The sequence below is a fragment of the Protopterus annectens genome, chromosome 1.part0 (assembly GCF_019279795.1).
Source record: "Protopterus annectens isolate FY-2018-M chromosome 1.part0, PAN1.0, whole genome shotgun sequence".
Taxonomy (NCBI): Eukaryota; Metazoa; Chordata; order Ceratodontiformes; family Protopteridae; genus Protopterus; species Protopterus annectens.
In genome coordinates, this window is record NC_056725.1 from 971,559,325 (window position 1) to 971,572,977 (window position 13,653).

At 37.5% G+C, this 13,653-nt stretch overlaps 1 protein-coding gene across 2 annotated transcripts in view; it reads left to right on the top strand.

Moving 5' to 3' along the window:
- Positions 1-13,653, top strand: part of TRIM67 (tripartite motif containing 67) — a 965,652-nt gene that overhangs the window by 416,489 nt on the left and 535,510 nt on the right. For both annotated transcript variants that reach the window (XM_044064611.1, XM_044064621.1), the window contains exon 5: positions 6,005-6,158. In XM_044064611.1, coding sequence (XP_043920546.1) covers positions 6,005-6,158 — 154 coding nt within the window. The remainder of the gene's footprint in view (positions 1-6,004; positions 6,159-13,653) is intronic.

The following is a 13,653-nucleotide window of genomic DNA, read 5'->3' on the forward strand; positions in this document are numbered from 1 at the left end:
TTGCATTAAAAGAGGAGATTTTAATTAATTTTTGCATCGTTTGACTTCCTCACTGTCGCTCAGTTCCTGGCTTTATTTAAAGATAAAACAATATTGAGACACTACTCTGCTCTTTGCCCAAGATGGAATCTGCATTGCTGCTGAGTTAGAGACTTATCTGTCATATAGAGTTTGATTTCTAAAACCACAACATGGCTTACCCAGGGAGGTTGAAAAACACGATCCCACTATAACAGAATCACACCATCCTGCTCCTTTTTAAAAATGGGGACCACCACTCCAGTTTGCCAAGTTAAGTGGCATTGTCCCTATCTTGCAGACAGCATTGAAAAGGAGTGTGTAGTGTGACACCCCAACTATATGCAGGACCTTCGGCATTTCTGGCTCACTTTCATGCACTCCTGCAGACTTGCCACCTCAGAATTGTTCAGCTGATGTGGCCTTATATCTAGAAATTGACACAGTCCTCCTAGTTTTCTCCTTTAAGGAGGACACATCTATTGGATTCAGGAGTTCATACAATGTTCCTTCAGCTACCTGACACTCTCCCTAGTCACATCTATTGGATTCAGGAGTTCATATAATGTTCCTTCAGCTACCTGACACTCCCCCCTAGTCAAGGTCAACATTCCTTTACGCTTGCTGAGGTGTTCTCAGTGTTTTTTCAGAATTTCTTTGAAGCCATTTAGAAGCCATACTTCATTGTCCATGACACTGTCAAACTTCTCCCACACAAAAGCCTTTTTGGCAATTAATGCAGATGCTACTTCTCAGCCCTTTGGAACCTATCAGTCCAATATGTACACCTTCCTACTAGCATTGCAACTAAAGACTTTTTCTTTAAGTTGATGGTTTCCATTACTGTTGACTTCCAGTAATGAGTCCTTAGATTACCACGGTGACACACAATGTTTGGCTTTAGTTCCTTGCTGCCTCAGCTATTGAATTTCCAAACAGGATTTATTCAACCTCCTTGATCTGGAGTGCTACATAGAAAAAGCTGTTACAGTGATGAAATTTGAACTCACTTTATACAGAAGAGTCCACTAGACATTCCCAGGATACCTTCCTATAAGCACTGGTATCCTAGGTCTATCCTGCAGCCACCTTAGCTATTTGATATTACTCAATACCAGGTGATAATCAGTTGACATATCCACACCTTGCTTGACCTAGGCATCCATAAATGTGGCTTTGGTTGTGATAATATGACTACTAAGTCAATCCTTTACCTCTGGGCCAGGGTACTCGCACCAAATATTCTTATGAGACCACAGATGACACATTTGGCTAGGGTCCTGGGTGGAACTAGATGAGGCAGGATGGGAGTGAGTGTTTAGTGCTGGCTCACCCATCTGGAGGGGGGGGAGCAGTCTAGCTCAATGCAATTCTGGCATGAAGAGCTGGATATCCCTTGTACTGCAAGTGGTCTGGCACTTGGTCAGGAGGTTGGTCATGTGCAAAAACTCACATGCACCTCCTGAAGGCAGCAACAGAAGAGCTCAAAGGCAGCCATGGGTGTGGGATATGACACGGGAAAATGTTATCACCAACCTTGTATTTAAACATGATGTTCATTACAATTCACCAATCAGATTTATTTCAGTCAAGAATTTCCTTCTGATCAGTTTCCCTCAAGTGTCTGCTAACTCCTAACTATCAAGAGCAGATTTGTCAGAATACTATTTCATGGCATTTGTCAAAGTGTTTCAAAAGTGGTGCAATCCCAGAAATAGTTAATAAAGTAGGGTGGCATGCCTCCCGACAAAGACGGGATCCAATGAAGCAGTCCCTCAAGAAATATCTTATGAATACCAGATTTGTAAAGGGGAACACTATATAAATCAGTTCAACAATTTGTCTTCGATAAGCTGTCCGACACTTGAATCTTCATCATTAATCACATCAGTACTGAAGTCTCCCAGTAGAACTCAAGACTCAGGATGTCATACCCTTTCCTAATGTATCAGTTTTGTCTGCCCCCCTGCCTCATAGGTCAGTTTACCAGGAGTGACACTACCAGGTGCACAAAGCTCCAGACAATACAGATCTTAGGATCACAGGGGCACAGAAATCCGTCACTTCGATAAAGTCACACTTACAGGAGATGAAAGAGAATGTGGTAACTTAACTGGAAAACTGCAGTCACCCTCTGTAACTGTAGATATGCATGTACAGACCACAAATGTATACGTGTGTGTGTGTGTGTGTGTGTGTGTGTGTGTGTTTGTGAGATTGTGGGTGAGTGTGAGTCTGTGTGTGTGTGTGTGTGTGTGTGTGTGTGTGTGTGTGTGTGTGTATAAATATATTTATATATATATATATATATATATATATATATATATACATATATATATATATATATATATATATGTGTGTGTGTGTGTGTGTGTGTGTGTGCATATATAAGTATATATATATATATATATATATATATATATGTATATATATATATATATATATATATATATATATATATAAAACATTAAATGTGCTTTGAAGAACATGGGGTATTTATGATATTTAATCAAACTATATGTTGAATAACTCACTGTAGGTAGATGTCTAAGTATATAAACAATTATTTTAACATTTCTGTGTTTTTTTTTTATGTTTCTTTAAGTATCTGTTTAGTTTTTATGCTTTCAGGATGGAAGTTACATAATTTATGTCTATTTAAGAAGTTAATATATGGCAAGTGTGTATATTTTCAAGAAGGTCTTACATGAATATGGAACGAAAGCGCACAACTTATATTAAATGTTGTGTTATGGTTCAGCTGGTTTGTTGTTTTTTGTTAAGAAGGGAGTCATTAAGTTTTCCCAAAGATGTGTAGGGCAAGAAAAGAACAGTTTGAATTGTTTGCATATAGTGTGGTTCTATTAATCCATTCAGTGCCTCAAGGGGCAAAGGCAGCATAAAATGGTGGGAAATTTCTAAACACTGCTGTGGTTATTATCAGAATGTATGTGGATGTTGTCAGAAGGTGTAAACAAAACTCTGAGGACCTTAAAAGTCATGTTTAAAGTGGGGAAACTAACTTATATTTTTACATTACAAAGATTCTCAAGTATCCTTCACATCCAAACACTTTTTTTGTAAAAATTAAAGTTATTTTCAAGCCACTGTTTCAGAAAAATATGTTTTAAAAGTTTCCAAACACGAAAGTCTAACTTACTCCTGACATATTTATAGCATGAATATTAAGATGCTGGAAGGATATGTTAGCATTACTTTGGAGGTCAGGTCTGTAATTAAAATGAGTTAGCATACTACAAAACTTGGCAAAAAAAAAATAAATTTAAAGTGCATAAAATAATCAGATAATATTTGGTAGATCAAGTGTAATGACACCAGTACAGAACCTTGAGGGCACGATGTCAGAGTACACAGCAGTGGAAATAAACTGAAATATTCTGTTATATAAGGAAGTCTTAAACCACTTTATGATTTCTGAAGAAAAAACTTACTAGTACAGCTTATATAAAAGGATGGTGTGGTTTACAGTCTGAAAGGCCCGTTTTAGATCAGTGAAGAATGCTCCAGTCAGCATGGCATTTTCCGTATTAAGAGTGTATGTTATTCATTTGTTCATATAATAGCTGATATAGTGCTTGACTGGGCTCAAGTTGCATTACTGGTATATCAGATATCATATTTGTTAATGTATTGTAGTATATGATTACATTCATTTTTTCTAGAATAATTGCAAGTGGGTAGATGTTAGCAACTGATCAGTAATTAGTTTCAAAGGTGAGGGGGATGATACCTTTGGGAGAGATTTAATCAAGGCATTGTTTAATCAATGCATGTTTGAAGGTATATGGAACAATCTCTGTTGTTAGTGAAACACTATAAATAAATGTTAGAAGTTTTGCAAGAATGAGGTTGTCTCACTTCAGGACTTTCAGAAAGAGAACCCGAGTATCAGGAAAATAAACATATTCTGTTTCAAAATACTCTTGTACAGTTTTATGTTTCATAAATTGAGAATAGAAGTTGCAATTGGTTATAATTTTAGGGAGTGTGATATCTGGAATGGGTGTAGTGATGTTGTAATATGGAACAGAGGGTCTGGTAAGGAAGGAGGAAATTTTTTTATACCTTCTAAAATTGATTTGTTTAATGTGGGACATGTCTGAGATTTTGAAAATATTGTAGTTGGCCACAGAATGTAAGGATTTTCAAAAATCTTGTTTGTGATTCTGATACACCAGGATTAGGTGATAGAGTACAATGATGTACCATTATGGGTGGCTACAAGTAGGTCACTAAAGGCAGTTTTCCTTTCCAGGGGTGAGGGCTCAAGTGTGGAACTGTTAAGAGCTCAGCAGAGACTGCAGGATCCTTGTAGTAATGTCTTCTACTTGTGGTGGGCTGGGGTTCTGATGTCACCATATGCCTTACCATGTACTTCAGAAAGAAAAAGGAGATGTCACTGGATTATGTCCTTTTGTGGCACTGTAGATCCCTGTAGCTAGGCTGCACTAGCTTGTACATGCACCAATACAATGTCAAAGTCTACTATGAGAAAGTATCTCCCACCCCCAAGAGGATAAAAGAGAAGGTCATGCATTAACTGAGGGAAAGGAATAATTAGTATCTAGAAAAGAACTGCACTGAATAGTGAAGTTAGCAAGATCTGGGACCAGATGAATTGGGAAGGAAGCAGAAAAACAAAGGTTTAAAAAATTATTAATTTGTTAGTCTACCATGTGATTCCATAGAAAAGGATGCCCACATCCCTTCCCCTCCATGTGCTGTGCTGTCATCATAGTAATGTATTGTTACAGCCAAGTGATCATTATTCTGGGATAGATGGAGGACAGTAGCTGAGCTCCCAACAAAAGCAGAACACCTTGCTAAGTCAATGTCTTATCACAGCAATGGTCAGCGGGTTAAAGGCTTGTTCCATCAAGGTGATGACAACACCAGTGCTTCCAAGTTATGTCTACACAGCATGCATCCATCCAGCAAAATCAGACAACTGAAAAAGTAATTCCCTTTTCTGTAGGAATTATCTGGGAGGGATCAGTCCTTTGCTCCATAGGAACTCTTCGCTATGATAACAGGTTTTTAAATGCATTTTCCTCTTCATTCTGTAGAGCTGTCAGAGATTTTTTCCCTTTTAAACCCTACCGTCCCTCTATGCATGCCGGAAACAGCCCCAGAGAGATGCGAAAACAGTGGGATAGAGCAAAAACTTCATTAACAACTTCCATCAGTGATTTTTCTCCTAGTGGCAGACCCTACTTGAAGGTGGAAGCCTCTATCTCACCTGTGGTTTCCAGTGGAGATTTACAGGTTGAATGAATTTCATAGAATACTCCCAACCCTTCTCCCAAAAGACATGCAGGATTAGCTTTAACATTGCTCTCTTCCACAAAGTAGCTCTTCTGTTACTTAGATTGCTAACTAAATCTGCTTGCCTGGATTTTAGTCAGGGCTACATCTCTCTATGCCATGGAGCTGGATTACAAGGATTACAACTGAGGGAGATACAGCTGTGCTCCATTTTGGTAAGTGCAGACTTTCACAAATTGTATGGGAACTACAATGTCAGTTATCAGAGAAGCTACGTGCAAGTTTAAAATAAAATAAGCTGCAGCTAGAAGGATCATGGTCACCTAGTGATATATGTTTTGTATGTTAGACGTTATGTCATAACTACTTTGTGTGCATTCAATGACTGAAAACAGATCCTCATTCATATAATGTCTCACTTACAGATATGTTAGTGTCAGTATGTCAAAAAATGAAGCGTTGATGATTTTCTAAGATTAGCCACTGTCTTAGTACGTTACCTCTCACTGTCAGTTCTGAATTGCTCTTAACCTGAGACTTTACCTGAAATTTCTTTCTGAGATTGAAGTATACATTTGGGGTTGGAATACTTTTGTAAAACATTCAAAGTGCTGGATAGAATGACCGGATTTTTGAAATTTCAGGAGACTGATATAGGATTAATTGCTACTGTAATACCTGAGTGTGATGCCTTTGTCAGATTTCAGATGCTTTGATTAAGCGAGTACAGATGTCACAGGAACAGTGGGTAAAAGGAGCACTGGAGCCTAAAGTGTCAGCAGACTTTGAGCTGACCTTGGACAGCGAACCTCTACTGCAGTCAATTCATCAGCTTGACTTTGTTCAGATGAAATGTAAGTATGTCTCTAATTTAGTTTAATTAGAAATTATATTGCAATGAATGGAATTCCTCTGCATTGTTATTTATTAATATTGAAGCCATTGCTGAAAAAAATCTTAAAATATTCTAGGGCAAGTGATGTTTTCTTTATTTCTGATAAAAACTGAAGCAATAACTTGAAATTCTCCAAGGCTAAAATGTGTAATAAAATCTAGAATGCAAGGACATTTTACAATGTTGCTCCATATCAGGGCCTGTGACTGAATCCATATTACGGTATGCACTTCTTCTCTGTGCTCCAAATACACTCCATTTCCCACTTTTTACAGCCTTACCTAGTGAAGTGCCTTTATTTAATAGCTTCTGTGACACCAGTGCCCTGGCCCAGCAATCAAGGAGCCTCAGTCCCCACCACTAACACCAGTGAGGGGCGTCCATATAGGGAAAAGATAATAAATACACACACAGTAAAGTACAATTTCCCTTAAGACCACACAGATATCATAGTCAGTCTGGGTCTGGTTTCTCCCTTTCTCTCCAGATCTCCAACAAGATTCCCCACTGGCACAGCTATAGGGTACAGATCTTAGCCTAGTGGGCAAGCTAAAACCTCCAGCACCCTCTCAGTCCAACTAGTGCTTCATATCCCTGCCCAAGTAGCTGGCACACACATACTTTGAGATAAGAGTTTATACAACCACACAGACACTCCTGGGGAAGGCTGGCACAGGTTCTCCAGCTGTGCCCCTTTTACGCAGACTATATGGTAGAAAACACTGTCACCACCCGCTAATATTTATCAGCTACTCAAAGGCCCTTAAAAGGATGTCCAATTATTACTGTGCAATATTATTATCCAAATGGTAAGTGTGACCTAACAGTCAAGACTTATTTGGATTGACTTGATACAGCATCACTATATACATGCAATGTACTCTTAGAACTTAAATTATCTCTACACAAAACAGCCACAGTTGAAAGGTTTAAAAATATTTAATAATAAATAATAAAAACACAAGACAATAATTCTTACTACACAGTGCTAGTCAAGAGTCAGAGATCACAGAGAAATACTTAAAATAATATTGTAGCAAAAGTTCTGATATCAGAAAAACAAACTAGTCTAATCTTCCTATTTCCTAGCTATATCTAAGAGAAAACACAGTTCTAAATAACTTACATATAGAAACAGGCAGTGCTGGTGAGCTGAATGTTTTCAAGGCAAAATGCTCTGAGCTCTCTGATTCTCTCTCTTTAAATTGATAACACAGAGCTGCTTCACATGACATCATGCTTCACACTTCTCTGGTGTTCCCAGGCTAACACAAACTACATTTACATTCTTTATACCTGGTCAGAAACCAAAGCAATAAAGGACATTTATACATGCAAATTCTAGCCATTAACTCTGGTCTTAAAACAATTGGCAGGATGCCTTCATCTAGACAAATCAGTGCCGAATTTTGATATCAAAGACAGTCACAAAATGCTTGACTTAGCTTTCTTACAGCAGAGTGCACTGTTGTTACATTTTTGCAGTTCAATATCCAATGCAGTCTTTTTACATTTAAGAGAACAAGCCTGTGGCTTACATTAATATTTACAAATGACAGAATTATCTACAAAATTCTATCTGGCTAGGCTGGCAGCCTTCACCTATCTTCACAGCTTCATTTAATAAAATCTGCAGATTTTTAATTATAATAATAGGTTCATAGGTGTTTACGAGGCTAACGATCACAAGGGACTTTTTAAGCCTAGCCATGCATCCCAAATCTCTGATGAGATCTGATACCCTTGATAAGAGTAAGCATGGGCCTGGGAGATGAACCATTTACAGGTTACCTGTTTGCATTAGAGACATAAGTGCCAAACCAGGGATGAATTTCCGGTTTCAGGTCCAATTGTCCAAGTTGCACTTGAATTGGATTAGGGAGGAACTCTGCTTTACATGGATTGCGGGCTTGTTCCATAGGCAGAGTAATTTCTGGGATACATACCTATCTCTCCAGCTGGTCCTATTTATATCACAAGCAAGGTTTACGCCTTTAGAACAGGTAATTCTGGTACTGTTTGTTTTGTGGAAGTGTAGGAGGTCCATCAAAGTAGGGTCTGACAATGACCTGTATGCCAGTCATATATCTCCCCACAGGAGGGTCTGACAATGACCTGTATGCCAGGCATATATCTCCCCACAAAAGCCTGTAGGAGACAGAATACAGGGATAGGGCCCTGAGACGGTCAGCATAGGACATATTACTTGTGCCCTGTATTCTTTTAGTGAGGAACCTCTGTGGACATTCCAGTTGTTGGATATGCCTGGTTAGATACTTACCAAAGGGAGCAATGTACTCAGTGATAGGTCTGATGAATGTTGAATACAGTGGAACAATGACTTCCTTGGACTTAGATGTCATACCTTTGTTTATAAGTTGTGCAACATAGAATGGTTTCCTCACCACTGTAGACACGTGATTATCAAAGGCTAGACTACTATCTATATGTGTCCCTAAGTTCCTGACTACTGGGTCAACCCTAAGGGGTGTGTTGTCAATATGATAGTTACCAGGGATGGATGACTTCCCAAAGGATACTATTATGCATTTCTTGGAATTTAGTTTTAGTCCATGGCTCTGACACCAGTTGTTTGTCTGTGTCAGCCCCTCCTGAAGAATATTTGTGCCAGTGTGAGATTCAATGACAGCTCCTAATTTGCAATCATCTGCAAATTTAACCAGCCAGAGACTGTTTTGTCATGCAACTCTAAACGTTGTTTTCTAAGGTATGCTTGTTTCTGTGGTTTAATGTGAGTTTGGATATTTCAGGATTTTATGAAACTTAAGATTTTGTTGCAAATCTGTTTTCATCTGTTTGTTAACTATTTCAGTGAGATGGACCTCTGCATGGTTTTCAGCCATGTCAGAGGCTATGCAGGTGATTTTACAAATATCTTGGTAGTGATATTCCCCACTTCTTAGCAAGTAATTAGTGCACTTGTAGTTAACTGATGTATGCACATGTTAAGCTACTAGTTAACAAATGTGTGTATATGCATACACACACACACACACACACACACACACACACACACACACACACACACACACACATATACACACACACACATACACACACGCATATACACACACACACACATACACACGCACACACACACACACACACACACACACACACACACACACACACACGCACACACGCACACACCATACACACACGTGCGCACACACACACACACACACACACACACACACACACACACACACACATGCAAGCAAGCACACACAAACATTATGTACACCCTTTGTGGGTTTACTTTTAAATGGTATACAATATGCAGGTCTATCTGATAACATGATCACCAACAAGTTTCTTTACAGAGGTGATTTTACATTATCTGTCTGCCTATCTATCTATTTATTTATGTATTAGGTAATATTAGTTACATATCAATCTTTCAGTTGGTAGCAAGTCTATCTGTTTATTTATTTACTTCTTTATGGATTAGCTGTGTTCTTTATTTAGTCATGTATTAGGTGTGTTACCTGTTTATGTATTCTTTGTTTTTAGTTTTTTGCATTCTTTTATTTACTTAAGTGCTAACCATATGCAGCAAAGACTGTCTTTAAATTCCACCCAAGATTTCAAAGCCCTTTTTTGTAAAGGTTCGCTGGTGAAAACTCAGTTCGCCTAGAGCAATATCTTTGGAGGAGAACATATGAAAATAATTTTAATTTGAATTTTTATTCCATCTAAGAATGTGCTCCTAACACTCCTACTACAAAACATAGCTTGCTTCAAAACCACAGTATGTCAGAGAAAGTCAGTAATTTATGCTAATGGAAAAATAAATAAATAATTTGTGAAGATGATGCTTTCTGACTACAAACTTTGCATTCCGACTGAATTAACATGAAGTGATGAGAAAACATTTATTAAAAAGTTATGTTCTGAAGAATTGCTCTACTATTACTTAATCAATGTCTGTTTTTGGTGCTGTTTATTCATTCATTTAGCTCAATTCAGTTTGATTCAGTCATTTGTTTTACTTTTATTTTATATTTTTGCTGATTAGGTTAGTCCCACTAAGCCTACGTCAGGAAGGAAAGAAAATGGTAGAAATGCAGCCATTTTTATGGATTGCATGAATGTAAAACATTTTTTATCGTGTTAAGGAGGAAATTGGTGAAGGAATAAGGTAAAGTAATAAGGTGATCATTTCTGCTCCTGAGTTACTAGTAAGAATAAACATTTTCTCTTTCCCCATACTGCCTCTCCTTTGCTGCCGACCCCACACACTCCTCCCCTATCTGTAACATTTATCTGCCCATTTTCTCTTTCCTCAGTCTTCCTCACTCTCTGTGCTGGATGCCTCCCACAATCCATAAAAATATTTACACACATACAAATATTTCAGGGAGGGGTAATAATGCCCTTCTAACCTACCAATATACTAAAACAGTAACCCCCAAAATAAGTGTCCAAGTAGTTCTTAAAACTATCCAAACTAGTGCCTGCTTTTATATAATTTGCTAGTCTACTCTAGGCTACAGCTACTTTCTGAAACAACCAATTACTACGTCTTTCAGAGAACCAATTTATATATCCCTCATTCCTACATAATCTCCTATAGAGGTTCTCTGATGATTCTCTACTACTCCTTGTTGACCCCAAATATTCCCAAAGGTAGTTGTCTCTAAATGCTCTATATACCTGCATAAGGTCTCCTCTTAAATATCTATAAGAGACACTGTACAGGTTAAGATATTTTAATGTTTCATAATAACTTAAACTTTCACATCGTTGGAAGCCTTTTATATATTTCTACTGTGCTCTTTCTAATTTACTCATACTAATCTTCTTATAAAGTTTCTGTACTATTATTCCATACTCTATCTTTGGTATAGTGTAACTTCCAAACAAAGATTTCATCATTTCTGATTTACTAGATTTTATAAATATTTTTATACAGCTTATAGTTTTATCATTAAGTAGTTGGTTAATAAGATAAGAAAAACTCAAATCTGGATCCACCCATATAACCAGGCCCTTACATGAATACACAGTTTTAATCATTGTGTGCTGTATTAAATATTCACCCTTCAATTTATGTCTCCCAAATCCCGTATGCTTAGATTTTTATGTATTTATCAGTGTATTATTCTCTTGTGCCTAAATGATCAATTTAGCTAAGTTCTTTTGCAGATTTTTATGTATTTATCAGTGTATTATTCTCTTGTGCCTAAATGATCAATTTAGCTAAGTTCTTTTGCGGACATGCCTTATCTGTAACAAATATAATCATTTACACATTTGAAAGTTATTTGCATACATACTATAGAAAACCTTGGATGAAAAAGATGGATTTAGTTAGTTTTTTAGTTTAACAGGTCAGCAGTAAGATAATTGATTCACAGTTTTGTGCATATGCTAAGCCAGAATAATTATAGCTGGAACCTAAAGTGACATAAATGCCTCCTGCCCACATATTAATATTACTGCTGTAAACACAACTGTTCCCAGTATGGCTTGCACATTCAGAAGCTGACCTATGAACCTATAAAGATGCATGTGAACACTGTTTTATGAAAATATAAACTTTGTTTTGGAGCATTAGACATCTTCTGTAAACTGGGGAAAACAAGGCAAGGTTTTCTTCAGAAAACTCCCAGAAAGATGCTTAGCTACACTTCAGCAAGTCCCAGCTGGATGAAGTCCAGAGTAGTTTGATTCATCTTCCTTTAGCTGACCTCAACAACCATTCCTTTCCATAGCAGATTACTTCTGACACAATTTGTAAGTGTGTTCCAGCACTGAGTCCATTGTTTTAAGATAATTTCTCTTTCCTTCACATCTGTGTGACCATGGAGTTGATATATCTATGTTTATATGTGTGTGTGTATAAACACTTGTCCTATATGGACAGACTCAACTCCAACTATTCTCTGTCTCATATTGCCTACTTAGAGGTGATCTCTGCTTGACTTACAAAGCCATGTCTAACCTAGCGCTATTAGAAATGCTACAGCTAAGGAAATCCCAATCCCTCTGCACCACACGCTCCAGAGACCTCAACCTCATTACCACAATTAACAGAACATGCTGGAGGGACAGGTTCATAACCCAGAGACTGCCCATGCTATGGAACAGACTTCCCATACATGTCAAGTAGACCAACTCGCTGACCCTCTTCAAGAGAAATCTTGATGAGTGGGTGGGAAACAGAAAATTCACCCTGGTGATAACACCAGTGGCTCTACTCGACAGAGGCACTGGGAACTAAGGTCGGGTGGCACTATGCCAGGGTAATCCTATGGCTAGGCTTGTAAGGGGCCATTAGCTAGTATACACCTATGACTATAAATATATATATAGATATACAGATATTTATAGATAGATATATAGATGTATGTTCATATATATAAACAATAGAATGACAAGTGATCAAACACAACTTGTTGATCAACAGCCAATCAAAAAATGTAAAAAAAAAGTTAAACTTTTTTTTTGACGGGGTAAGCTTCCCTGCACCCTCACACTCCCACCTATTTATTTATTTTTGACAAGACCTTAAATAGGATTCTACTGTGAAATGCTGATATCCACAATCCTGAGTATTGGATACTAGCAGGGAGGGGGAGCATCCCTACTGTGGGGTCACACCCCCCCCCACATACTCTCAAACATATATATTTTGCTCCCTACAAGAGTATAGTTGCTAGAAATTAAATTTATGTGTAACGTGTAAAAAAATATATTTTCCCAGACCCCTGAAACAAGTATGCTCGTCTCTGTTTTTAAAGTCTACTTTCTGAATTCTTGCTAAAAGTATATACATAAAGCTAAGGTAGCAAGGTGGCATCTACAAGCTAACATGCTTTGCTCAGCATGGGATGTGCAGAGCTGCAGTTATTAAGGAGTGTTTACAAAAATGATAATCTAGAGATGCAAAAACAGAATGCAATAGCATCATGTTGAGGGTAGCGTATTGAGGGTGGTATATTGAAACAGTGGGTGTTATTAAAAATAACATTAAGACATGGTGGGTAATATAAAGACATTCTGAAATATAAATGCTGTTTGTAAAGGAGTTATTAATATTAACTATATTTTAATAACCACATCAGTTTCATAAAAGCTGTGCGAACTACAGGTGAACAAATGGTGCCATCACATAGCAAGCATTAAGGCACAAAATGTTGCCATTGAGTCTTGCCATCTTACACAAATGATTTTATAGATTAATATGGTTTTGAAATATTGTGAAATTATTATAGCATCATTTTCATAGGTACAGCAAAAACAGCTGCAGTATAAAATCAGCATCTGCAGACAGATCTTTGATACTGATATTGGTGTATATCCCATTGACTATCAAACAGCTATTATATTTTACATTTTTTGCAACTCACACCTTTTATGAGATATCATAAATCTGATGAAGTGTACTGGCAGTACAAGAGTTTGGAGAAAAGGTCTCAGGAAGCAAA